Source organism: Punctularia strigosozonata (genome assembly GCF_000264995.1).
Source record: "Punctularia strigosozonata HHB-11173 SS5 unplaced genomic scaffold PUNSTscaffold_24, whole genome shotgun sequence".
Taxonomy (NCBI): domain Eukaryota; kingdom Fungi; phylum Basidiomycota; class Agaricomycetes; order Corticiales; family Punctulariaceae; genus Punctularia; species Punctularia strigosozonata.
This window is the reverse complement of record NW_006767456.1, coordinates 38,052-62,429: the sequence shown is the minus strand read 5'-3', so window position 1 is coordinate 62,429 and position 24,378 is coordinate 38,052. Positions and strand designations below refer to the sequence as shown.

The 24,378-nt window shown below is 52.9% G+C and overlaps 9 protein-coding genes across 9 annotated transcripts in view; 5 read left to right on the top strand and 4 right to left on the bottom strand.

Annotated features, from left to right (window-relative positions):
• Positions 1-428: 428 nt before the first annotated feature.
• PUNSTDRAFT_56133 (uncharacterized protein) lies at positions 429-2,205 on the top strand (the record flags this gene model as incomplete). The annotated part of the gene is made up of 4 exons (XM_007389136.1): positions 429-1,388; positions 1,441-1,688; positions 1,775-1,930; positions 1,999-2,205. A coding segment is annotated over exon 1 (416 nt), but the record flags the coding sequence as incomplete, so codon positions are not given.
• Positions 2,206-5,981: 3,776 nt separating this feature from the next.
• PUNSTDRAFT_123237 (uncharacterized protein) lies at positions 5,982-7,235 on the bottom strand. Its single transcript, XM_007389135.1, has 4 exons — positions 6,965-7,235; positions 6,688-6,912; positions 6,324-6,626; positions 5,982-6,269 (listed from the first exon to the last, which is right to left on the bottom strand). Exons 1-4 carry the CDS (start codon positions 7,076-7,078, stop codon positions 6,156-6,158), a joined length of 756 nt encoding a protein of 251 aa, XP_007389197.1. The 5' UTR covers positions 7,079-7,235; the 3' UTR covers positions 5,982-6,155.
• A 1,053-nt stretch (positions 7,236-8,288) lies between these two features.
• Positions 8,289-9,735, top strand: PUNSTDRAFT_139423 (uncharacterized protein; the record flags this gene model as incomplete). The annotated part of the gene is made up of 8 exons (XM_007389134.1): positions 8,289-8,379; positions 8,436-8,574; positions 8,634-8,770; positions 8,847-8,938; positions 8,993-9,087; positions 9,144-9,286; positions 9,335-9,401; positions 9,456-9,735. The coding sequence occupies 8 exons, from the start codon at positions 8,289-8,291 to the stop codon at positions 9,733-9,735; spliced, it is 1,044 nt and encodes a 347-aa protein (XP_007389196.1).
• A 254-nt stretch (positions 9,736-9,989) lies between these two features.
• On the top strand, positions 9,990-12,320 carry PUNSTDRAFT_146982 (dihydrolipoyl dehydrogenase). Its single transcript, XM_007389133.1, has 12 exons — positions 9,990-10,149; positions 10,208-10,301; positions 10,362-10,411; positions 10,466-10,601; positions 10,659-10,804; positions 10,867-10,986; positions 11,041-11,141; positions 11,193-11,267; positions 11,325-11,457; positions 11,510-11,708; positions 11,767-12,119; positions 12,173-12,320. Exons 1-12 carry the CDS (start codon positions 10,120-10,122, stop codon positions 12,236-12,238), a joined length of 1,503 nt encoding a protein of 500 aa, XP_007389195.1. The 5' UTR covers positions 9,990-10,119; the 3' UTR covers positions 12,239-12,320.
• Positions 12,321-12,944: 624 nt separating this feature from the next.
• On the bottom strand, positions 12,945-13,187 carry PUNSTDRAFT_78010 (uncharacterized protein; the record flags this gene model as incomplete). Its single annotated transcript, XM_007389132.1, has 1 exon — positions 12,945-13,187. The coding sequence occupies one exon, from the start codon at positions 13,185-13,187 to the stop codon at positions 12,945-12,947; it is 243 nt and encodes an 80-aa protein (XP_007389194.1).
• Positions 13,188-14,626: 1,439 nt separating this feature from the next.
• On the bottom strand, positions 14,627-16,621 carry PUNSTDRAFT_109298 (uncharacterized protein; the record flags this gene model as incomplete). The annotated part of the gene is made up of 10 exons (XM_007389131.1): positions 14,627-14,881; positions 14,941-15,080; positions 15,201-15,461; positions 15,524-15,642; positions 15,692-15,774; positions 15,843-15,920; positions 16,011-16,186; positions 16,240-16,330; positions 16,392-16,525; positions 16,576-16,621. The coding sequence occupies 10 exons, from the start codon at positions 16,619-16,621 to the stop codon at positions 14,768-14,770; spliced, it is 1,242 nt and encodes a 413-aa protein (XP_007389193.1). The 3' UTR covers positions 14,627-14,767.
• Positions 16,622-18,235: 1,614 nt separating this feature from the next.
• PUNSTDRAFT_93896 (G-protein alpha subunit) lies at positions 18,236-20,806 on the top strand. The gene is made up of 11 exons (XM_007389130.1): positions 18,236-18,408; positions 18,935-19,026; positions 19,097-19,189; positions 19,244-19,305; positions 19,363-19,438; positions 19,519-19,583; positions 19,639-19,761; positions 19,820-19,955; positions 20,011-20,130; positions 20,182-20,428; positions 20,486-20,806. The coding sequence occupies exons 1-10, from the start codon at positions 18,288-18,290 to the stop codon at positions 20,398-20,400; spliced, it is 1,107 nt and encodes a 368-aa protein (XP_007389192.1). The 5' UTR covers positions 18,236-18,287; the 3' UTR covers positions 20,401-20,428; positions 20,486-20,806.
• Positions 20,807-21,039: 233 nt separating this feature from the next.
• On the top strand, positions 21,040-22,266 carry PUNSTDRAFT_139419 (uncharacterized protein; the record flags this gene model as incomplete). The annotated part of the gene is made up of 5 exons (XM_007389129.1): positions 21,040-21,474; positions 21,530-21,719; positions 21,770-21,917; positions 21,974-22,151; positions 22,210-22,266. The coding sequence occupies 5 exons, from the start codon at positions 21,040-21,042 to the stop codon at positions 22,264-22,266; spliced, it is 1,008 nt and encodes a 335-aa protein (XP_007389191.1).
• A 739-nt stretch (positions 22,267-23,005) lies between these two features.
• The window catches only part of PUNSTDRAFT_56129 (dihydroorotate dehydrogenase), a 2,032-nt gene continuing 659 nt past the window's right edge, over positions 23,006-24,378 (bottom strand). Inside the window, exons 4-6 of the mRNA XM_007389128.1 lie at positions 23,867-24,177; positions 23,589-23,815; positions 23,006-23,527 (exon numbers count right to left, since the gene is read on the bottom strand). Of these exons, the coding sequence (XP_007389190.1) occupies positions 23,118-23,527; positions 23,589-23,815; positions 23,867-24,177 (948 nt within the window). The 3' untranslated portion in view covers positions 23,006-23,117. The remainder of the gene's footprint in view (positions 23,528-23,588; positions 23,816-23,866; positions 24,178-24,378) is intronic.

The following is a 24,378-nucleotide window of genomic DNA, read 5'->3' as shown; positions in this document are numbered from 1 at the left end:
ATGAGATCACGCCGTGCGACAGCTCCGGCATATAGCGGGATCCAAGTACTAGTATGCAGAGTGAAAGAAGGAGTCGAGTCCGCCACCGTCAACCGGGACTTTATTATGAAACAATCCGCTCTCGGGAATCGGAATGACCTGGCCATGGCCTTAACTTACCAGAAACTTGTTTGAATTATCAGCCCAAGCATTTAATCATAGGCTGTCCTTGGACTAGGCGAATAGCCACCCTCGTCCGTTCCTCGAGCTCACAAAGGCGCGATGGTGAAACGCTAAGCAGTCGCATGGGCACAACGTCGCGGTGTTTCGTCTTGTCTAGATTTCTCCAGCCATCGTAGAACGTAACTTCGACGAGCAAAACAGCAGTATGATCACGTGTTAGGTAGACCTGATGTGCCCCAATTCACCCCAATTCACCCAAGGCTGCCGTTGCAGGCGAACCGAAGTACCTGTGCTTGACACTATACGCCCGTCCCGGATGTACTATGCGCGCTCTTCAGCCTCAGTAACATGGAGATTTACGCTGCTACGCCGTCGCCCATGGCGTAGATTTGTCGCTACAACCCAGGCCAGCAGCGATTCTGACTCCAGTATTTCAAGGACGCTTTCGGCTACGGAACCTCCCTCGCCTTCTTCCATCCTCGGAAAACTACCCTCTCTGGATACCTTGCGCTATCCGACACCATTTATAAACGATGAGCAATTCACGTCGTTCTTGGAACCGCTTTGGTCGCATTGGTGGCGGATAACCGTAGACAAGTCGTTCCCTGGGCGGGAGGCCATCTTCCTTCACAGGCAGTACAAGTTCTTTGGATGGAAAGGTGCCATGGCATTCGTAAATGAGGTCGACATGCTGGCACGCCAGGAGAAAGTGCGTGATTCATACCCTCTTAACTGACTCTGGATCGATGCTAGTTCGCAGCACCACCCTATTATCTCCATCAGACCGGGCATCCCAACTTTAGTGACCTTACTGTTGAACACTCACTCCTGCCTGCGACATCCAACAGGATGGGCGCCCCTCCATTTCCCCCAGCTCGGTGTGGTTCAAACCGCGAGCGTTGCGACCATTCAGGACGGAACAGATCAACGGCCCGATCCTCTCCAAGAAACTTCACAAATAGGTGACACTACCGAAGAATCTTCTGTTGCAATTTCAGAATTGGCTACTGGACCAGACCTGGATAAGCCACCCCTCATTACATTTCCTGGACTAACCATTCGGGACATCCGGTTCGCCTGGTTGGTGGAAGATATCTTCGCGTCCAAGTTTCTCGTCCCGATTTCGCGGTCTTCAACGTCCCGCGGAATAGAGGCAGAGGCGGCAGATTATGAAGACAAGGAACACCTGCATGCCCCGGTGTCGGTGGAGGCAATTATCGTCCACGGTACGTGACATTACCTTTTCCCTTACATTTGTCATTGATGGCTACCATATAGAACGCCACCTATTGTCCGGGCGTATTTGCAGTTCTTGTGGTGGATTACACCGGGTCGAGAGCTGCACAGCATCCGAAGAACAACGCGAATGGTGGCAGGCGTACAAGGGTCGGCGACGGCAACTCGTCGCTCGATTGAGGTACCTCACTCACGAAGACGAGCGACGAGCAAGTAAACCGTGGCTGCCTTGCGTCTACTGTGGCGGGGACCACTGGCGTAACCTCTGTCCTTTCGCGCCTCCAGGGAAGGTACGTAGTTTCGTCCCCCGAAAGCACCTTCGCCTGCTTTTTGACACTCAGGCATTCGTGATGACACTGATTCATACTATATACAGAGACTAGAGGATCACGAACTAGGAGGCGAACGTCAGACGTTTAATCGTCCATGCGTTATCTGCCACGGCAATAATCACCATGCTCGTGACTGTCACCAACGGTTCACGAAGTCGCCTCCGACTCCATGTCAAATCTGCGGCGGCGACCACTGGAAGGTGAGAGCAGGCATTTTGGTCTTCTCACCTCCAATACTTGATGCTTATGCCCCTCGTGCTCTGCCCAGGTTGTCTGTCCCAAAGTCGCTGAAAGAGGAGCACAACGACAGCACAAAAGAGAGCGGCAAGCAGCGAAGCGTTCTCCCACCCCTATCGCTCGCTCGCTACCTATTCCAGACATCAACTCCGATTTATCCCTTGCGGATATGACAGATAAGAAGTCGCCTTATCACAAACGGAGGGCAAGCTATCTCGGGGTGCTGAGAAATAGCGACTAAAGGCGTTTTATCATACGTATAGTTGGGTTTTCAAATGTCATACGCTATGCATGACTTTGCGTTTGATCAAGGCTGCAAGTTCACGGCCCTGGCGCCCAAAGGCTACCCTCTACACGAGCTAATATACATTCCTGTTAAGTAGCAGATTGACGTCTCGCGTTCGAGATTATCGTCTGACTGTAGACGCATTAATCTGCATGCCAGCCTCGCAAAGGGTGTGGATGACCTTCATTGCCACTGCTCTCTGGCTTGTCGGTGGAAGGCTTGGTGGGCCTGCCATTCGTAGGGGGTTCTTCTCTGCCCTGAACATCGCACATAGTTGTATCGGCATCCAAGATGGTATAATGTGCCTTACGCATTCGTGTGGGACGCGCGAGTCGGAGTCTAGGTGCGTGGGCCGTTAGTCTACAGCCTCGTCAAAGGTATCAGCGCACTCACAAGACATGTTTGGCGATCGGCGCGTTGTGGGTACACAGAATTTGAAGGACGAGTAAGAGGGTGCTTCAATGAGTGAGACCAGTGTCTGCTGCCCATTATATATCCTGCACGGACCTCACGCAATGGACAGATGCCAACAGAACTCTGAGCATGATAAGAGCCAGAGACGAGCATGACCTTCTTGTCGTGCTTCGTGTATCCGATGCGGGTAAGGGAGTTACACGCTGGAACAAGCGAGTCCGCCGCCTTCATGCGAAGGTCCCGCGCTCATATTTACGTTCCCGGATCTATCCTAGCGTCACGCAGCCATGTAGTAAATTCAGAGACCCGCTTGCATGGCCGCGTCACGTCTAGGTTCTTGCATGCCAGGCCCCGGAGTTTGAGCGCCCCGAGTGATGTTTGCGCCCGGATGCTCTGCACGTTACGCCGGCTGGTGTGTCCTTCGACTAGCCCACGGCTCAGGTATTCGTTGACAGTGCCGTAGGATACGATGTCATGTCAAATCGTTGAAAGGCGAGGAGCTCGGCACAATCACAAGCTTCAAGATAACCGCAACTAACGAAAGGAATGCCCGCGTCTTATATGGTTTGGAGCCCAATGAAAGACTGACCGGACCGCAATAGGCATCCCTCGAAACCTTTGAGCCACTGAATCGACTTCTGCGCCCCATGCAGCTCAAACCCTGCGAATTTCGTGACGAGGAAGGGCAGACCACTGCGGATGCCCCTCCCGCGTCCCCGATAGGCAAGTGGAAACTACCCATGCGACCGAACTTCCGGGTTCTTCAGAGTAAAACGGGCTTTTGGGCATGATGACTTGCTGGGGCGCTTTACGGAACCTTGTCCAGTACGACAAAGGCGCTCGCAATGTGTAGTTCATCGTACAGCCGCGGTATACGGCGCTTAAGAGTTCACAAGAAGCCGCTTTTGTTAGAAAAGCGCCCTCGATGGAGAGCGTGAGCCTTCACAAGCGCCGGTCGAAGCCGAGGACTGTTCTCACCATGTCTATAAGTAGTCATCGAAGGGAATACGTGCCTTTGCTTTACGAGATGTCACGGCCCAAAGATGTTACCGATCTGTGCCGTTGAAGCAAGTCAGCTGCCGCGAGACATGGATGACGTGCAATATTCCAATGCGCCCTTCCGTCACTTCCATAGATATGAGCATGAGAGAACATCGTCGCATACTGATGAGTATCCGTCCACCGCGTTAAATCGAAACTGCGTGAGTACTGTCGATGTACCATCAATGTCTTTCACACCATCAATGTCCGTCCGCAAAGACGAGGTTGCTCAACGATGCTCATTCGTTGTTATGGCTTGAAAATAAACATACATCATTGTAACTATTATATCATGCTATGGGTCAAAGCAATAACGAGTGGAGTACCTGCGAACGCGAGCATAAATCAACAAGGTCGTCGAAAGCATGAATCAAGTTGGTTCTCTCGCGAAGATATCCTTCGGCTCACTGGATCGTTACATTCTAAAATATAAAAATATTTGGGTACGTGGTCTACTATATGCTCTTTCGTACTAGTAAAAAGGGGAGCGTCTCGAAGGGCAATCTTTGAGTGAGGATGGAGGAGAGTGGGACATCTGAGTTCCAGCTCCGCCCAAAATGGTGACGAAGCAGGAGTATTTGGCGGGGCCTCCCGCGAGCCAGTCGGGCGCTCGGCATCACGGCATGAGATGACTTGGCATGGGAATAAAGACTTTTGGCAGAGCAGAATGGTCGTCCACCGGCATCGTTCTGGCAGACCAACCGCTACATAGAAATATTCATGCTCCTAAGTAGAATAGCACTTGAGATTGATAGCTACCCTTTCTTAAGAATTGAGAGGACATGTCGCAGGTCAGAGGGCAGGGCACCATGAATGTCCTCAAAACGACATTGATGGTACATCGACAATATGAAAAAGTTAAGCTCTGGGTAGGAACAGCGCGCGGGGTTCTCATATCAGAAGCAACGCCGTTGGCTCTAGGATATTCAAGCGAGACGAAGGCCGCAGTCGGCAAAACCCAATCGGCAAGATATCAGCATCGAACCGCATCGTTGCCATCTCCGGTGCATTATCCACGGCGCACATTAGATGAATCATTCTCGGGAAACAAGATACCAGTGAAGCACGCACCCCGAAGTGAAACGGGGGGCATCTTGCAAACCAGTTCGGCTAACGGCAAACAAGATTGTAGACCACGGCGCAAACATCAATGGGGCCTGGACCACCGGAATCTTCAGGGACGAGGCTTTGACGCACAGTTGACCGTCCTGCCCTATGATGGACAGAAGGCTAACGACCGAAACTTTGCCCGCCAACGGAAGCAATTTCTCCTTACTGAGACTGATATGTGGAGCGTTGTTCGCCGCCAGCCTATCGGTATTACTGCATGCTTGGCTTTCGGAAGAGGTGATGCGCGTGCCCAACATGCTCTGACCGAATGCGAGCCACTATACTGTTGTGATCGGTCATGATGGTAACGCCAAGGGAACCAGGAGCTTATGCTATTGTGGGTTGGCTGTGCCCGATTTCTGCAGTAGGGGGACATCGAAGTTGTAGATCACCCACACGAAGGCTGCTGAGGTTTCGGAAGACGTCGCGACCCTGAAGAATGCGTTATATGTGAGCATGTGTGAATGTAAATTAATACCGTGGCTAAGAGAAAGTCCTGACTGTATCCGATATCGCAGAGCGCGATCCAGGACCGTCCTTTCACTACGTAGCCGATTCGCCTCCGGATAATGAACGAATGCCGGAGCCACCTGAATCCCGCCTAGAATTGGCGGCGAACACACGATGCAACCTTGAACGGCTCAACCGAACAACCCTTGGCCTTGAGTGTAACGGTATTCGTGCGCAGACCGAGCTCTGCGCACCCAACCTGAGGACGTGACGGCGACCTGAGCGACCGAATCTTCGGCTGAGGCGCGCTCTGCTCTGCTCTGGTAAGGATTAGGTTCAGAGCTTGAGGCATACGACGAGAATAGGCGCACGGAACCCGCGTTAACCTTGAATTTTGCACCAAGGCATTAGATAGCAGCCAAACTACCGCGCGTTTCAGGCTTTCATGCGGGTGCGCCACTACTTGGGCGGAAATTGATATCTACAATATCCCTCTGGTCAGTATGTGTCTCAGCGGATCACGATATCGAACGACCCTCCCCAAACATGTGATGGACGGACGATACGCTTGCACATGGCGGCCACGAAGCGCAAATCGGGAGAAACCATATGGCGCGTTATGTGAGCCGATGTACTGAAATGGTACCCACTTTCACACATGGAAGTTCTTTCACGGCCGTGACGCGCACGGTCAATGAATTCTTCATTGTGGAGAGGAAGACTTTAGGATATGGCTACAATCAGATGTGCATCCGGATCAAGAACCTTCGAGAGATCTACGGAGGTAGGGTGAATATCTGAAAGGAGATGGGAATCCGCCATTCATGGCCACCTCCGAAGCCGGTTTGCGTTCGATATCGAGAGTTGCAGGAGACTCTGAGTAGCTATCAGGAGGGACGGTCATCCTGTCCATACGTATTCCGGACAAGCTCGACCGCACGAGCGAGTAATTCGCGATCCGTTGTGAATGTAAGCCTCTGAAGTGCCTCCTCTACGGGAAACTGATCGATATTGTCAGCAAAGTGCCGTTATCGACGAAGGGCAACATTGCTCACCCATCTGCTATCGAAGCGCTCGCTATCCATCTGCGTGCCTTCAATTCTCTTCACTTCTCCACAATCATCGCGAGGCCACTTGGGCCGGAGTTGTGTACGTGCTTTCGTAATTCCGTTGGGAACTGCACCAGGAGCAGCTGCGGGATCTTCCTCGTCGACCTCAACCTCGATCTGATCCTCGTCCACGCAGCTTACAAACCAAAAGATGTACTTCATATTCCGTTCAGCGATTTGGCGGGTGGTTATTGTGAACGGCTCGATGCAATCTGCCACATAGAGGCCAACGCCGTCCTTCGTATTCACCTAGGCAACAAGTCAGCGACAGGTCCACGACGCGAATCGAGTTCGAGCGAGTGGGACTCACGCCTGGCTCTGGAGCTCTGGTGACCATATCAACCGGAAGAAGTTTGCATGGATATCCGGTTTCTTCGTACGTTTCCCTGAGCGCGGTCTGTTCCAGACTCTCTCCCCTGTCTTTACGACCTTTGGGGAGAAGATATTCTTCTCGGTCAGAATGCCACAGGATACATGCTTCTAGTTTCTTATCCGTCGCCACGCTGGAATTGGTTGAGGGGGCAAAGCCATCGGCCTCGAGGACATGGTAAGACCGTTTGATCGATATCGTCACATCACGGGCATACCGTAGGCCCAGTTTTCCGCTTCTTGTTAGGGATGTGACGGAAGAGCAGCGATCCGGCACAGATGCAGAACTCGTTCGACTGCAGCTGCAGCGTTGGGACACGGGGCTGGGTCATGACTGAGTTTTCCTACGGTTCCGACTCGTTCGCGCACGTTGGATGATCGGATGGGACGCTGGGAGCTTTCCGCGGAGTTAGCAGATAGAATTCCCGAACGTTGTTGGATAAAGCACGTCGGGGATGGTGATGGACAAGGATAAGACGGTAGTGGAACAGCGAGCTGCGGCAGAGATCATAATACGCATGTCGGGAGGTTTGGCGGAGACATGATTCAGCCTGCAGGCGCCAAAGGCCAGAGTAGGTCGGAAAGTCCCGACTTCGTGATGACGTATTCCTTTCCCGCCTCGCCTCGAGACTTGCACGACGAGAGCACAGATGAAGAGCAAATAATCGGGCCAGCAGTTGATACCTCACGAAGTTGTACTCGCTACAATAAGAAGATGTTTCTCTCTGATTGAATTGGCTGGGTGCAATCGTCTGCACATGCGTGTGTTACTGGGTCCCTTGCCCGTTGCATTGCACCATATGTTATCGATAAGTATCGGTCTCTATAACGGTGACCTTCGACTGTCTTTCCTCATGCTAATGATACGGGATCACTGGTAAACCTAGCTCACTTGTCTCCAGTACCTGCTGCCTATACCGTTGTGGCATACACTCCGGACCAACGCATCCTCCATAAGGATAGATGAACCTTAAGTCGGCAATTGCAATATATATGGATCCAGACATGCATCTCAGGCTGCCAAGGAAGAGCACGATGGTTGCCCTCGTAGCTTTGGTTTGCATTGTTTGAGCGAATTGATACCGACCGTAACCGTCCTACAGGTTCCCAGGCATCTTCGTCCAATACACTGATCCACACTGTGCACTGCTATTCTGTCCTCGCCATGTCAGTGGATGACCAAACGCAATTGATTCCCTGTGAAGTCCAGAATGTACCGGCGGGTGCATCGTAGCCTTCCTCGCACCGTGATTCGATACCCACTCCCTTCTCGGCTTCTGCCGACATCCACTGCTGCGAGCGGTTACGATTTCGAGCTGTCAGTTCGCGCCCGTAGGCGATCCCGCAGTGCCGGACCATGGTTTCTGAAGACAAGCCCCTCTCACCCATAGATCTCTCCATCCGCCACCATTCATATTCGCAGGGATACCGAACGTGCTCGCGACTTCGCCGCTCTCGCCCAGGACCTTTCACCACGACTTTACCTGTCCACGTATGACAGCGACGGCCTCGCGAGGACGCAGTCGGCCCTGACGTAGGATTATGCACCTCGTGGATCAGCCCGTGCACGGCAGTGGCTCTGCCAGAACCATCCAAGAGGCCATCGACGCCCGGGTATTGGGCGCTAACGCACGTTAGTCACTCTTCATGCGCCATTATAGTGGTTTCCCGAATAACACCCCCCTTCAGTTGCTGCGCTCACGTTTACCTTCTGGGACATCTGCATAACTTATGACCAGGAGATCGAGCGAATATGGCTGGCTTCATGGCGAAATCCTACTAAATGGCTATTTCTCAGTTTTCGATACTTCTCGCTGGCAGCTCAGGCGTAAGCTCTTAAGGTTCCCGCGAAAATGCGGTGATGTATTGATGTTATGACTATGGCAGAGGCCTTCTTGTCCAGATACTGGACATTTCCCATGGAACTTTCTTCGATAACCAGCAATGCCACGCTTGGTGGATGCTGCAGGTCGTTGCCATACCGATCGTGATCACTTTGGTGCAGGTTGTCCTCATTTTACGTGGTGAGTAGCGTGTCTTCATCATCTACGTCCTGTTGACGAACTAACTCACATTATGCTCTCCTTGTGTCCTTGTTAGTATGTGCACTCTACCATCACCAATGGCTCATCAAGTCGGTCTTGGCTACCTTGTGGATAGGTTCAGTTTCGGCCGCCGTCATAGGTACTGCGGTGCGTACGATTCCCTGTGCAAAGTCGTGAATTCAACAATTTCCCGTTAATCAGGTGTATATTGGTCGTATCCGGTTGAATCCGATATGCGCTCCTGCAGAAGATGCAGAAACCAGAGAGCACGCAAAGGACATGTTTGCCATCACCATGTGCGTCGCTCTTGATCGGCATGCAAGGAGCTAGTGTCATCGAGTGGCATTTGCAGATCCGTTTCTTTCCTTCTCGAGCTCGTCCTCGCTGTTCTAACACTCGCCAAGTTCATCATGGCATTGAAGCAGGGGTGGGGACGTACGCCTATATTATCCATGGTAGTTCGCGATGGATTGTGGGCTTTTCTTCTTAGTTTGGGTGAGTTATCGTGAGCAACAGATATCACAAAATTTCTCATATCAATAGGGTGCTCGATTGCCAACCTACACGTAACCGTCGGCAAGCCGAGTACTTCGGGAATCGTTTCATACTGGTGCGTGTACTTATTCGAACCTATGGCCACAATATCTAATCGTTCGATACCTAGCTGGACGATTGCTTTCCTGTCATTCACCGGGTCACGGATCGTGTTGAACATGCGATCTTTCCCATCTCAGCCCGAAACTCAGGACGACGATCTCGTGCATTCCAACGTCAACGAGAGCAGGCCGATGCTCACCACACACGTATTCATCGATGGTGAATGCCTACCTGCAGCCTCTCTGCTGCCACCACGGAAACCCCGTCCTATGCGCATAGGGTCACAGCAGAAATTCCAGGAGACCGATCGCGAAAACTCTTCAACCTCGGAAATGGACTCTCAATGAGGGAAGATCCGTTCATGTACATTACCCTGTATTCGTCTTCGCTTGTACATCTGTTAGTTTGTTGGACGCTGCGCGCGCCAGCTCCTAGACGGGGATAAACGTCACTGCTACCTGCAAGGGCGGGCGCGGTTGCGGTCGGAAGGCGCTGGAAGGCAGCGGACGTCCGGGATTGCACCCGGAATGGCAATGCCCCTGAATCTCGCGGCGCGCCCCGAGTGGTCATTTTGGACTTCGTTAGTTTACGCTGACGGACACCGTACACCACTCGTTGGTCATCATCGTCGTCCTCCCCTTTCGCCGTCGGCTCGGTCACTATCGGGTGCCGTCTTGCATATACCGCATCTGTTTTCTGGCTACGCTTAGCTGGTATTTCTTCGCGCCAACATGCTCCAGCTTCAACGTGCATCGCAGCGAGTACGTGTTACGCGCAGAAGCAAGAAATGTGTGGTTCTGAGTTGCAACCACTTGTTAGACCATTGCCCGACGTGCTGCTAGGGCGGCTGCAGCAACTCGTCGCGGGCTCGCTACAGCGTCTGAGCCTTACGACTGTGTCATCATCGGCGGAGGTCGGTCACTTCTACACATCTCGTCGAATAGATAGATGGAGTTGACGTTAACTCTAACAGGTCCGGGTGGATACGTGGCCGCAATCAAGGCGGCGCAGCATGGGCTCAAGGCGAGTTTCCACATGACAGCCGGTTATGGCCAGTACGACTAATGCTTGTCATAGACTGCCTGCATAGAGAAACGGGGCTCTCTTGGTGGAACATGTCTCAACGTTGGCTGCATTCCCTCCAAGTCACTGCTCAACAACTCGCACAAGTACCACGAAGCGCAGCATGACTTCGCGAAACGTGGTATCGACGGTGCGTGTTGCCCGGTCGTCCTGGCCAATCTTACAAACGCTTACTGTCCGCGTTTAGTTCCGGAGGTCAAGCTCAATCTACCGAACATGCTCAAGGCCAAGGAGCAGTCTGTTACTTCACTCACCAAGGGCATCGAGTTTCTGTTCAAGCAGAACAAGGTTGACTACATCAAGGGTACTGGCAGCTTTGTATCGCCCACGAAGGTGAGCTGCGCACATCTATTATGTCTCTCATGACTCCTGAGCACTTCTCAATTTTCTTATAGATCGCGGTATCACTGAACGAGGGTGGGGAAACCGAGGTCGATGCCAAAAACGTTATCATCGCTACAGGTAGTGAAGTCGCGCCCTTCCCCGGTGGCGGAATTGAGATCGACGAGGAGCAGGTGCCCGAAACCTCCGTCTATGGTTGACCGACATTCCTTATCACTTGCTCCCAGATCGTCTCGTCCACCGGCGCACTCGAGCTCAAGAAGGTGCCAGAGAAGCTAGTCGTAATCGGTGGAGGCGTTATCGGCTTGGAGCTGGGCAGTGTATGGAGGTATGATCATGCACTTACAAAATCTTGAAGACACTCACAAGCATGTTATAGTCGTCTTGGCGCTGAAGTAACTGTCGTTGAGTTCTTGGGCGGTATCGGTGGTGCTGGTATCGATGAAGAGATCGCGTAAGCAATCCCTGTGGATTGGTCGTGACTCCCTGGTATTGATTAGACCGATGCCAGTAAGCAATTCCAGCGTATTCTCGCCAAGCAAGGCATCAAGTTCAAGCTCAACACGAAGGTCACCGGTGCGGAAAAGCGAGAAGGCAAGGTTTACATCAAGACTGAGGGCTCGAAGGGCGGCAAGGAGGAAGAGGTGAAGCACCATGTAAATGTTCTGAACTCGGATGCTGATTGCGCTACTCTAGCTCGAGGCAGATGTTGTCCTCGTTTCCGTAGGACGTCGCCCTGTCACTACCGGTCTTAACCTCGAGAAGATTGGCGTTGAGGTGGATAACCGCGGGCGCATTGTCATTGACGACCAGTTCAACACTTCGGTAAAGAACATCAAGTGCATCGGTGACGTCACTTTCGGTCCCATGCTTGCGCACAAGGCCGAGGAGGAGGGTTTGTCATGCAGAATGTTCCTCATGGAACCCACACCTGACTTTGTCTCTGGTGCCAGGTATTGCTGCAGTGGAGTACATCAAGACTGGTCACGGTCACGTCAACTACCACGCCATCCCTTCTGTTGTCTACACATACCCCGAAGTTGCGTGGGTGGGCAAGACCGAGCAGGAACTCAAGGCTGCTGGCGTCAAGTACGCCGTCGGCAAATTCCCCTTCTCGGCCAACTCCCGTGCGAAGACCAACCTCGACACCGAAGGCCAGGTGAAGATGATCACGGAGAACGAGACTGACAAGCTGCTCGGTGTGCACATCATCGGTCCCAACGCCGGCGAGATGATCGCGGAGGCTGTCCTCGCTATCGAGTATGGCGCGAGTGCCGAGGACGTTGCACGGACAACGCACGCTCACGTAAGTTCCCCGCACAACGCTGCCCTCATTTCCTGTGTTAACGGAAGAAATAGCCCACCCTGTCCGAGGCGTTCAAGGAGGCGGCCATGGCTGCGTACGACAAGCCCATCCATTGCTGAGTGTAGTTAGACGAGGATCCCTATGACGTTAATCCAATATTAGTCTAATGACATGACCGTCGTGCTTGTCACTTCGAATATTCTTTACGTGTGAGGTTGGCGTTGTGTGGCTATCTAAGAGCTCCTGGAAGGATCAAAGCGCAGCCGATGAGAGGGCCTGGTGTACTCATGAATAGACGGACAGTACTATATCCCATTGAACCAGTCAACCAAGCCAGTATGAACGATTGAATTGAACACAATTTGTAATAATGTGATCTACTGTGAACAACACGATTTGGATATCACGGAAATGAGTGGACGTGTATGGATGGCTATAGCTTCTAAACAAGGAATGCGAAATGTCCGTTCACGTTGTGAACACTGCGGCGTCCCTTCCTTCACGCATGCCAATCAGAGCATCGTCACGTTGTCGTCGGGATCAGTCATGATTTGGCTCGTCAACATCTGAATCTGTTGTCTGTCTCCATCGCTAGACAGCGAGGTCGATGTCGTAGGCAAGGTTGGAGATAACGATTGCAAGTTCAGAATGACGCGTGAACCGGCGGAAGATGCAAACGTCAGAGTCCAACTGGTACGATATCGTTAACGAGAGGCACCTCGACAAAAGCCGAGTACGTTACCCGTAGGATATGACGCCGATGTAGTCAACGATAACAAAACCGGTGAGGAGATTGGACATCGCACACACTTTGCGTAAAGAGCATCAGAGCACCGAAGTAGGTTGTCCGCAAGGCCCGTACGCACGGAAAAGAACTACGAAGGCCCATATTCCGTCTCGAACAACCAGTGACAGAATGGGTGTACGTCCCCAGCCTTCGCGATGGGCGGATATGAACTTCCTTGTCGTAAGAACCATGAGATAAGTATCCAGGATGATGGGTATAAAGCTGAGGGGGAGGAAAGTAAGCGGATGAGACAAGAAGCTGTGGAACCGACGAACATGCATAGAGACAGCAAATGTCTCAAGGCTGAGATACTGGTTGTATGACAGGCATCGTCGATTGGTGTGGTGTTCACGTAGACACCAATTCCGGTCAATATAGCAATAATCGACGAGCCCCAGAGGACTCCAAGTGATGCAACAACAAAAGGGTGGTTATTGTAGATGGCGCAAACTATGGTCGTTTCAGCGAAGGCAGTTCACTTGGGAGCTCGTGAGCTCCTCGATGTTTCAACGATTATGACGAACCGCGGAGGGCTAAGACAACCTGAACGCTCGCCATAATCAGGGGAAGAGCAAGCATCTCGAAAGTGAACCAGGAGCGGCATTGCGACGTAGTGAAGAGCGTGCCGTTGGCCGGAGCGAAAATCTGATAGGCAAGCAGGCTATACGTGATGAGAGATTAGCTCTCGAAGACCACGGCCAGCGTTTGCCCGAAACTTTGACGTACACATGAAATACCAGGGCAACATGACGGGTGCAAAAGTAAGCCCATTTCATCGGACTTCGCCAGGAGAGTGACCATATACGATCGACTTCCTGGTCAAAGTAAACGCAGACATTCCATGTCGATATCGTGAGGGCTGCTACTGCAACCGAGTTACGCATGAGCTATTGGTAAAAGTCTTCGTACAAAAGCAGAGCCACCCGAACGCACACCAGTTCATGTTGATGGTTTGCACGGCCCAAAGAAACTCAGCAAGACCATCCGGCGATTCCCCGGCGGACATTCATGTCTGCAATAAGGTCGTCACATACGGAGTTGGCCAAGGGTAAGTTTCGTCGGGAAGACGTACGAGAGCGTAGCAGCAGGCTGTCCTAGTGGTATGAGGGAAAGGAGCACCGACTCGGACCTGAGCTGGGTCACCGTCGTAATCAGCATATCCACGTATCACGGGACGCTACGGGACGGGAGTCGGGCAAGGGAGTCGGAGAGGTGTCGAAGTCACCGAGGGAATTCGCAGCGCTGCCGGTTAACGTTCTCGGAACCGGGAAGAAACACGATAGCATCCGATTCAATTCAGTCCCATGAGCCGAAGGAGACCGGCGAGCGGCTGAGCGTCCTGCTCTTTGATGATGAGGTGGGAGAACGCGCCAGCATATCTTTCGTCCGCGGATGTTGGAAAAGACTTAAGGCTTCGGATGGACGCGCAAGATTCCGCTGCAGGTACAACTGTAAGTACGGGAAGCCGACGAGGATCCCAGTATATGCAGCGCCATAGCCTGACTGATGATTTCAGGATTCAAGCTGGCTGCCCGGAAGGCGTTGAGATAGAGTCGAGATAGAGGGGTGGGAAGAGAGCGATTAGTCACGTCATCCGTTGCCCCGGTTCATCACGGTCGTACCGTCGCTCGCTTGAACCGGAGGAGGATGCAACCGACACGCAGACAACGCACCGTGAACAACCCGAGGCATCCAGACTAGAAACCAATGGGAAAGTGGAGGATGCAAGGATGATACTATATTTTCAGCCCCATTGTCAGCACCACCACGTTAATAGTCTCCTTCCTGTCCTACAACACAAATAGCTTCATTCTCGCAACTAGGATTGACACTATCCCCGGAGGGGTCCACATTGCAAAGCTCAGAGACCACCTCCATTGAGAATGTACTCTATCGCTGCGTGGACATTGCCGCCGGTAGCGAGCAGAGCGCGCACGTTCTGGGCAGCGTTGGTGAATCCCATGTCCTGAAGTTGCTGCGGAAACATGTAGTATTTCAGATAGGCTGCACGAGACCGAAAAAAAATGTGCGGACCTGCAGTTGCACCTGGAAACGCTCCTCTGGCGGTCGCGCATCTGCAGGGGCTGGAGGTGCACCGGCCCCTAGGCCCGCTCCCCAGCTTCCCAGCCCACCGGCCCCGAGACCGCCCAAGCCGCCCAAGCCGCCGGCACCACCTAGCATGCGATCATCAGAGTGGGGTCATGGAAGACATAAAAGACGCCGAAGAAGGTCGAGAATGCGGGCATGGAGCGGGATTCTCGGGCGGCAGCAGTCATATATATATATATACATACCTCCAGCGCCGAACAATGTTTGCATCTGTTGCAACATTTCGGGATTGAACAGGCCTCCGGCACCGGCACCTCCTCCTAGTGCAGCGAACGGATTGACAGGAGGAGAACCAGGAGCGGCAGATGATGCAGGGCTCGTTGAGGATGTGCCGCCGGGAGCAGGCGTGGTGCTAAAGGCGGTTGACCCTGCTTGAGTCTCGGTCCCAGCAGCGGGCGCGGCGCCAGCGTTCGGTACACCTGGCGCGGGGAAACTGCTAGCACCGGCTATATAAAGTGATAACAATTAATGCGAGCGTACAGTGAGTATGAGAAGACACAGCGCCCACCACCGAACATGCCGCCACCCAATCCGCCAAACGGCGAACCAGCGCCGGGAGGCGCCACACCACTGTCCTGCATCAGTTGCGACATTTGCATGACGGCCCGCAGGGATTCAGGATTCGACCTGCAGATTTTTCAGCACAGGATGACATATAGAAGACCCTCGAGCATACATCAACTGGCGGAACCGCTCGTTTTGGAACATGGCGCGAACTTGCGGTCCCATCGCCGCAAGTTGCGGGTTCATGGCAATGATCTGCGGAACGAGTTAGGACGCGTTGGTCGACGACGCGACCAGACGAGGCGGGCAAGGTCGATGCTCACTTGATCGATGACTTGTGGGTTGGACATGACAGAGCTCATTTGCTGAAGAAATTGCGGCGAATTCATCATGGTTTGAATCTAGACCGTCAGACAAACACGATCAATAAACACTCAAAGTGTGCATCGAGGGGCGCAGAGGGGGACGATGGTGATGCGGTAGGGACGCACCATGTTCGGATCGTTTGGATTGAGGCCCATGTCGGCGAACGGATTCAACCCAGCTACCGCCATATTGCCAAATCCAAGATGACCATTCAGCTGCGTGAGAGGATCGTGCACGTTCTGACCAGCTTGCATCGTCGGAAGCGGCGCGGGTGTAGGCGCTGCGCCTGTAGACGTCGAAGCTAAGGGCGTTTCAAGTTGAAGCGCGGCGTCATAATCACAGAGAGAAACGTACCTGAAGTACCTCCAGCACTTCGGGCCGCTCCTTTCACCATGTGTATGGTGTGGCCGCTCTGGATCTTGTAGGTTGACAACACGTCCTCATCCTACGCCATTGAAGTCTCCCCATCAATGCATGAATCTTGCGCGCAAAGTGGGCTAGCTCACCTTGAGGACGCGCCCAGAGTAGATCAGTCGTTGCCTGTCAGCCTCGACATCAGACTTGTGCGCAATGGCCTGCTTGAGATCGCCGACGGTCTTATCGGTGGAAATGGTAATTTGAAGTTTGAGCTCGGAGGGACCTGGCGCAACTGGTTAGCTACGACCGCTCAGGGCATCGCAAAGAACGAACCTTTCACGTTGATCTGTATCTCGGAAGGAGGGTTTGCTTCCGCCATGTGTATGACTGTCGTTCTGGTGCAAGGAGTATACGTGGGTTAGGGTTAGAGGAACTGGAGTGTGACGCAATGGCAGCTATGGCGCTGCGACGGAATCGACGGTACCGAGTCGACGTCAACATCTCCAAAGTCTCGATACTTGGGCACATGTCCCTGAAGCACGCCTTCAGATTGAAAATACACGACATAAGTAGCAAGCGTAAGTTATCAGAAGCGGACTCAAACAGCTCGGTTGGAACTATATACTGGCAGCGCGTAAACTTACGTACAGTCGAACAAGTCCGCTCGAATCTAAGCTCAGATCTTGAAACATGTACCATTTGTTTCGCGATACATATATACGCACACTACCCTCGAACAGGAGTAGCAACGTGTTAGATGAATAGTTACGGCAACTGTGTCTGTGGAATGCGAACGAGAAGAGATGGCCTCGATGCTGCGCATGCCGTGCGCTCGCCCACCGTCGTGTCACATCCCGTAATGATTCATGAACGTCCGGTCTGAGACTGGTTTCAGGACGACAGAGGACGACAGGGATGGAGCGCGGTAAGTCCATATTGCATCCGAAATGCGATATCGCATACATACGCCGCAACTTCTAAGGACTGGGTGAGGTGACATGTCGACCGCGGCGACTGTCGTGGCATAAGACGGGTTCGGAATAACACGATCGGACGACGTGCCGAAGCTGCGATCGGGCCAGCGAGTAGAGGAGGTAAATACAGACGACATCGACATAGCTTCGGTACGATGTCGCGACTCTGCCGATCCAAGTTAGCCGTGAGACGTCAGCATTCTACGCATGTTCTGAACTTTCGACAGCTTCCGTCATGCAGTCCAAGGACAGACGTTCATGTTGGGGATCAAATACTAGGCAGCGCGTTACCTTCGATTAATGGGCCGCGAACGGGTGTGCCATCGAATGTTGAGCCTCGAACGGGCGACTCCAGCGGTCATGCTTTCATGCATAATCAAGCATTAGAAGAAGTCTGGAGCACATGTCGCTGAGAATCCGTCAAGGGCAGATGAGGAGGGTGCCTGTCCCGGTCACGATGAGGTATCAACGATGACTGCGTTCCAAGCAGTCCATTTAGGCTGACCTGTCCAGACAATATGTCACGAAGGATCTGTTGCGGCGGAGACAAGATTCATTTGTTGTCCGGACAGCGAAGGGCCTAGGTGCGTGTGAGCGGGACCCGCTGGGTGCTGACGCTGTGGTGTTGCCGAGCCGGCCGGGGGTGGCTGGCAACAGGATATTACCGGATATGGTGCTCATTTGTGCGCATAAGGAAGGTGCACCGCCACCACTGATTAGTCAGCACCTTCAGGTCCCGCCCGTGCATTGTTCCCTGTGCGTGTTCGTCGCCGGCGCTGGTGAGGCGGTAGCTGAGCGCAACGTCGCCCTTGTTCCCTACGCGGATACGCTTGCAGCGCTCCCACTCGACTCCATCAGAGCCCCCACCGTCTAAAGTCATCTTCTTGACATCATCAACTTCTCCTTGTGCTCGTCCCACACTACCCTTCCTTCTCTCCGGAATCGGTCACCCCGCTCTACCCTCCTCCGCTCGCCTTGCGCTTCGCCAACGCTTGCCATCTCATTCATAACATACGATACGACCCGATTCCGACACGACGACCGACCTGACGCATCTCTCCCCACCCAACCATGGGTAACTGCGTCTCCTCCCAAGACGAGATCGCCGCGAAGCAGCGCTCCGCCGATATCGACAAACAAATAGAGGAGGACTCGAGGAAGTTTAGGAAAGAATGCAAGATTCTTCTGCTAGGTAAGCTACCCCTTCTTTCGTTTCTCTCTCTTCCCCCTGTGGCTGGAGGTGGTGTGGCTGCTGGGCGAGGTCGGACAGTGACCAGGGATGCGGAGGGGCAACGAACCACTGGGAACGTCAGCATATCTGGAAGACATTGGAAGACAAGGCATATGTTCCGCTCTTCATGATCGCCTGCCTGCGCCGGGATTCAGAAACTCTCAACACCGCGCGAGGTCGCCCTCACCCCTCGGTCGCACAGTCCGGTCTTGTATGCCGATTAATCAAGTTGTCCAACATCAAAATTTCACAGCATGCGCGTGCATGCGATCATGGTCGAGCGGATATTCCGCACTGCACACCTCTGCCGCCCGAAACCTCGCTTCCGCATCTACCGACAATTGCATGGCGATCGAAACGCTTGAAAGAGCTTGCATAGAATCGCTCGCTGCCATCTCTTCATCCAGCCGCCTCTAGCCACCTTACCGCTCCGTTTTCGATCTCGTATGCCCCCAGGAACCCGTTCGCTAACGCTGAGCACTCACAGGCTCTGGCGAGTCCGGAAAGACGACAATTGTGAAGCAAATGAAGATAATACATAAAGAGGGGTTTGACAGGGACGAACTCATCGCGTTCAAGGTGCATATATCCGCCTTTTAGCCAACGTTTCCCCCTTCCACTGGACTGAACGCTGATTTACCGTCCTCAGCCCATCATCTACCGGAATCTAGTTGACTCAGCGCAGGCGATAGTTTTTGAGATGCGAAAACTCGGCGTTGACTGCGTCCTCCCTCATAATCGAGTGCGCAGCCTTAACTCACGTATGATTTCCCTTGCTGACGACCCATCGCCGCAGCCAAACGCAGACAAGATAGCCGATTTTCCCGTAGCGTCTCTTCCTGTTCCGTCGAGCGCAATGTAGGTCGTCGTGGATATATACGTGCCACAGTGCAGCGCTGACTGTATGCGTGATAGGCCCGCTCCGAATCCTGCTGCGGCTTCGTACGTCCTGCCTGAAGGTTTGGCTGAAGCGATCCACCAACTGTGGCAGGTGAGTAGATACTCTCCCGCTCTGAACCGACGTTTCGTCGTGGTTACTCTGCGTTTCGTGATCTAATCGTACGCGTATAGGATCCCATCATAGCCAAGATCATGGATCGTGGATCCGAGTTCTACCTCATGGACTCGGCAAGCTAGTGAGTAATTGAATTTAATCCTTGTGCCTTGATGCTAACTCGCGTCGACGTTTAGCTTCTTCAACGAGGCGTTACGAATAGGCAATCCTCAATACATACCTGTCGTTGCCGACGTCTTACGTGCACGAGCAAAGAGCACGGGCATCAGTGAAACGCGGTTCAACATGGGCCAGCTATCGTGCGTGACTTGCTGCCTTTCCACCACTTGCCAACCGCCCCTAATCCGATCATCGAAGAATACACATGTTTGACGTCGGCGGTCAACGATCAGAGCGGAAAAAATGGATCCACTGCTTTGAAAGCGTAACAAGTATCATCTTCTGCACTGCTTTGAGCGAGTACGACCAAGGTCTATTAGAGGCCAACAACCAGGTGCGTCGAACGTTTTCCCTTCTATATCTTCCAACTCAGCATCCCCCTGCCACAGAACCGGATGGTCGAGTCGTTGGTTCTCTTCGACTCCGTCATCAACTCGCGATGGTTTCTTCGTACATCGATCGTCTTGTTTCTGAATAAGATAGACGTCTTCCGGCAAAAAATCACCAAGGTGGTTATCCCACTCTGATATCACAAACTTTCATTTCTGACCTCGTCCTAGGTGCCACTGGAGCGATACTTTCCCGAATACACGGGCGGTCCTGACATCAACAAGGCCGCGAAGTACATCCTTTGGCGATTTATGCAGACCAACCGTGCGCGGCTCAGCGTCTACCCGCACCTCACGCAGGCGACCGATACCAGCAACATCCGTCTGGTCTTCGCGGCCGTGAAGGAGACAATATTACAGAACGCATTGAAGGATTCAGGCATCTTGTAGTTGTCCCGCTGTCGTCCTTAGATGTTCGGTACGTCCCGCGTGCTTTCATCATGCAGTTACGCCGACTGACGTTTACTCTCTGCAGGGTTGTACCATCCGTATTACTATCATTCTCCGCCGCGCTATCCCACGTCCAGCTCCCCTTCATCTCTCCTCCCCATCCTCATCGTATCAGAATAATCTACGCCTGAGGCGCCGTGGCTGGCTGTCGCGCCCTCCCTAGTTCGTCGCTCATCTTCCTTTTTATATTGGATTATCTCATTGTTGTGCATAACCCACGCATGCCCGTCTGCTCCATTGGACCTTACATCTTCTACGTGCGGTGGCGGCATGGGGAGGCTCTCTTGCATTTGGCCGCCGCGATTTCCTCATGCTTTTCTCGTTCCGTACTTGTCCCTACTGCCGCTTTCACCCCTGTACATACATACGCTTTGCCTTCAAGGCAAATTGCTGTACTATACATGAACATCGTCATATGAAGTATCCAAATTGAACGGGAAGTAGGTTGAGTTCGGCGGCGAATTGCACGACAGGCTTGCCGCTTGTGGCGCGGGCTCAGGCGACTCTTAAGACCACCACCACCCCCTTGCTCAGATCCTCGTCATCCCTTTTGCCGCTAGTGACACTGTCTCTTCGACAATGCCCGCAAAACGACCCAGAAGATCTGGTTTGACTGGTGTCGAGCTCGCCAGGGCTGTGGACGCAATTCAAGCGTTGGTGGACAAGTCGCGAGAGGAGCAGGCGGTGAACAGGGACGATCCAGAGCTTGAGGCCACGTTCGACGACACGGCGGAACTCCATCAGTTGGATGACATTCTAAAGATGCTGCAATCGAAGGCTGATGGCCCACAGGTTCGTATGATTGATGGCATGCACGCTACGAGCTATTCGTTTTCCAACATGACCCAGGATCATTTGGACAAGCTGGGCATCTCCGCCTCCGGACTGCTCGAATTGAAGCCCAACGCAATTCCTCGTGCGGTCCAGACAGATGCTCTTGGAGCAGATTCCATCTGGTCGTCTGATATGCTCTGCCGTCATCTTCAGTTTCTGGAGGGTCTCGTTCCACGAACAGTACGTTCTCGTCATGCCTTCGTTAGAACCACATTGACGGATAATTGTCGCTCAGAATGAAGCTGCAGCACGTCTGTGGATCAATGCCTTCTTTTACCGTGTCGCTGTCATGATCTCGAGTGGCTCGAAGATGGTGTTGAGCGTTGAACAAGTCGTCCCATCCGTCACCGTCAGTAACACAAGTGCCCACACACTCTCCGGATACGTAGTTTGGACAGCTATAGTGATGCCCGCTCGAAAAGCCCGTACGTTTCCTTTGTCCGTCGTCTGAACGCTTGTACTCAACATCCTGCAGATATATACTTGCGACACCCTTTCTTGCAGCACTTGAAGAATGACGAGTCTGCCTTGTTTGTTTCTGAAGCCAAAGGTCCCAACCAGCTCCTTCAACACCACGTACCGCAAGCTGTCGGGGAGATGTTAGCGTGCGCAAGGACCGCAAGGTCAATCAAGTCTTGCATTCTTGTGCGATGCTATTTTCATCATTACTTTTACTCAGGAAACCTATAATTCGCGGTGTCCTGACGAATGGGCATACATGGATATTCATCATCCTTAAACTCAGCGACAACGGAGGTGGCAGCTACTTCCAATCCAAGGAGCTCCTTATCACGGGATTATCGTCAAGAATCTCAGGAGAGGCAGTCTCTGTGATTTCCGCGATCATTTCCCATTGGGTATGCTTCACCGCATGTCATTCAGGAACCCTGCTAACCCTGCCTTCACTCGGGTTAGATGGTGCATAGTCACGAGGAGCTCGATGGCGAAGACGATTATTTTACTATACTATGATACCCAGTTGACGATGTATGGTCGATCGTTTGGAATAGCAAATTTTGGCGGGCTCTGGACGGATAACGTTTCAATCGCGTACTCGACGCCGCCGCCGATCATGACCGCAAAGTGTGGGGCAGTAGCGTTGCAGCTGACAAAGAACACGTCTTGCACGGTCGCACCTGGTACAAACTTCTCTATTACCGCCTGAACGATCTGCCAAAGCGATGTCAAGCGGTTCAGGAATAGCCTTAATATGAGCAATAGAAGATTGATGTGCACGTACGGGAGTGGGTATGAACGAGAGCGACGTCCCCGTGTTCAAGATGTCGAAGATTTGCGTCGACAGCGCAGTTGAACTCGGGATCTCGCAGGAATCCACCGTCACGCCGCTGGGCCGTGGATAGGCTCACCGTACTGAGCTTCCATGTATTATGCAGACCTCTTGCCGTCATGTTCGTACATGTCATACCAAAGCCACACCGATGATTTCATAGATCTTGCGGGTCCTTATGCACGGCAATATGGCTGCAATTGCAGACCCAGTCAAACGAAACTAGTCACTACGGCTGGTAGGTCAGGTTCAGGGACCCCGGGTACGCGGGACAAACTTACGGCCGTAAAAGTTCAGTACTACTGGAGCCGTTCCGCCCGATGACAAGAATAGGCGCGATTTCGATCGCTGTCTTTCGAGTTCTGGCTCGCTTTTGGATTCGCTTACTCTCGCACTCGGTAGGTCTCACTGAGTTTATTCTCAGTGGATACGCTCTCGGAGTAGGACACCGTTCCACTATGCAAACATTTCCGTCTATTGCAGACATTGGAACATGAGCACAACGAGAGGAAGATGTCAGATTTTTCGTACAGGCTTATAGCTTTCCGGTGAGATTATCCAAGAGCTTACGCAGATCTTCGGCCTCCTCTATCAACTGCTGCATACTCTGCTCCTTCGCCTCGTTTGTATCCGCTTTCAGGCTCGCCTCGGAAGTTGCTCTGCTAACGACCTCCTTCCAGGTGGTTCCTTCCCTTCGCAAGATATCAGAAAGCTCGTCTTTGATCCTTCGACACGCGCCGACGCCGTCGTATCCAAAGTGCGTGTAGATCTGCACCATGCTCGCTCCGGCTCTGGCGTAATCCAGCGCGTCTGCCCCTGAGGTGATGCCGCCGCAGCCGATGATGGGTATGGACTCGGGAAGATTCGAGCGGAGGGTGCGTAGGACGGCCAGCGACAGATGTTTGAGAGGCGGTCCCGACAGTCCGCCGGCTTCGGTCTTATTGGCTGGAGACAAGGAGGTCGTCATCAGTGACAGAACGTAGTGACAGCGTTAAGGGAGACGAACGGTGGGTAAGGCCCCGCGGCCTGCTGATTGTGGTATTGCTAACAATAACGCCATCCACACCACTGGAGCGGACGACCTCCGCGATCTCCCTCACGTCGTCCGCCGTTAAATCAGGCGAGAGCTTGAGCATAAGTTTCGGTTTACGCGATGAACTCGCCTGCAGGTCGTTGCGCGCTTGAACGACACCCGCAAGAAGATCACCCAAATGACTTCGCTTCTGAAGGTTGCTTCACAAACAGTCAGGAATAATCACGATCACCAGCTTCTCTTCGACTCACCGTAATCCGGGAGTGTTGGGACTGGACACGTTGATTACCAAAACGTCCGCATGAGGTCCAAAAACCTGAACGCCCCTCACGAAATCGTCGACGGATTCGAGTGGTGATTCCTTGTTTTTGCCGAGGTTGACGGAAAGTAGGGAGCCAGGTCGTAATGATGCGGGCGCGGCTTCGCTGACAGGCTCTTCGTCGACAGAACGAGCCCTCAGTCGCGTGACTACTGCTGCATGTCCTTGAGAAGGGAAGCCGTATCTATTGATGAGTGAATCGTCTTCTGGGAGGTGAAACACGCGTGGACGAGGATTTCCAGGCTATAGAATCAGAAAGAGTGAGTAAGGTTCGTGCACCATACTTCGGGGCATTGTATGCACCTGCGGCTTCGGCGTCACGCTTCCAATTTCCACCCAGCTGAATCCAAGGTCAAAGAGGCCTGAACGAATGATTTAGGCTCGTGAAGGACGAGACAGATTTCGCTCGTGCTTACCGTCGATCGCTTCACCGTCCTTGTCGAA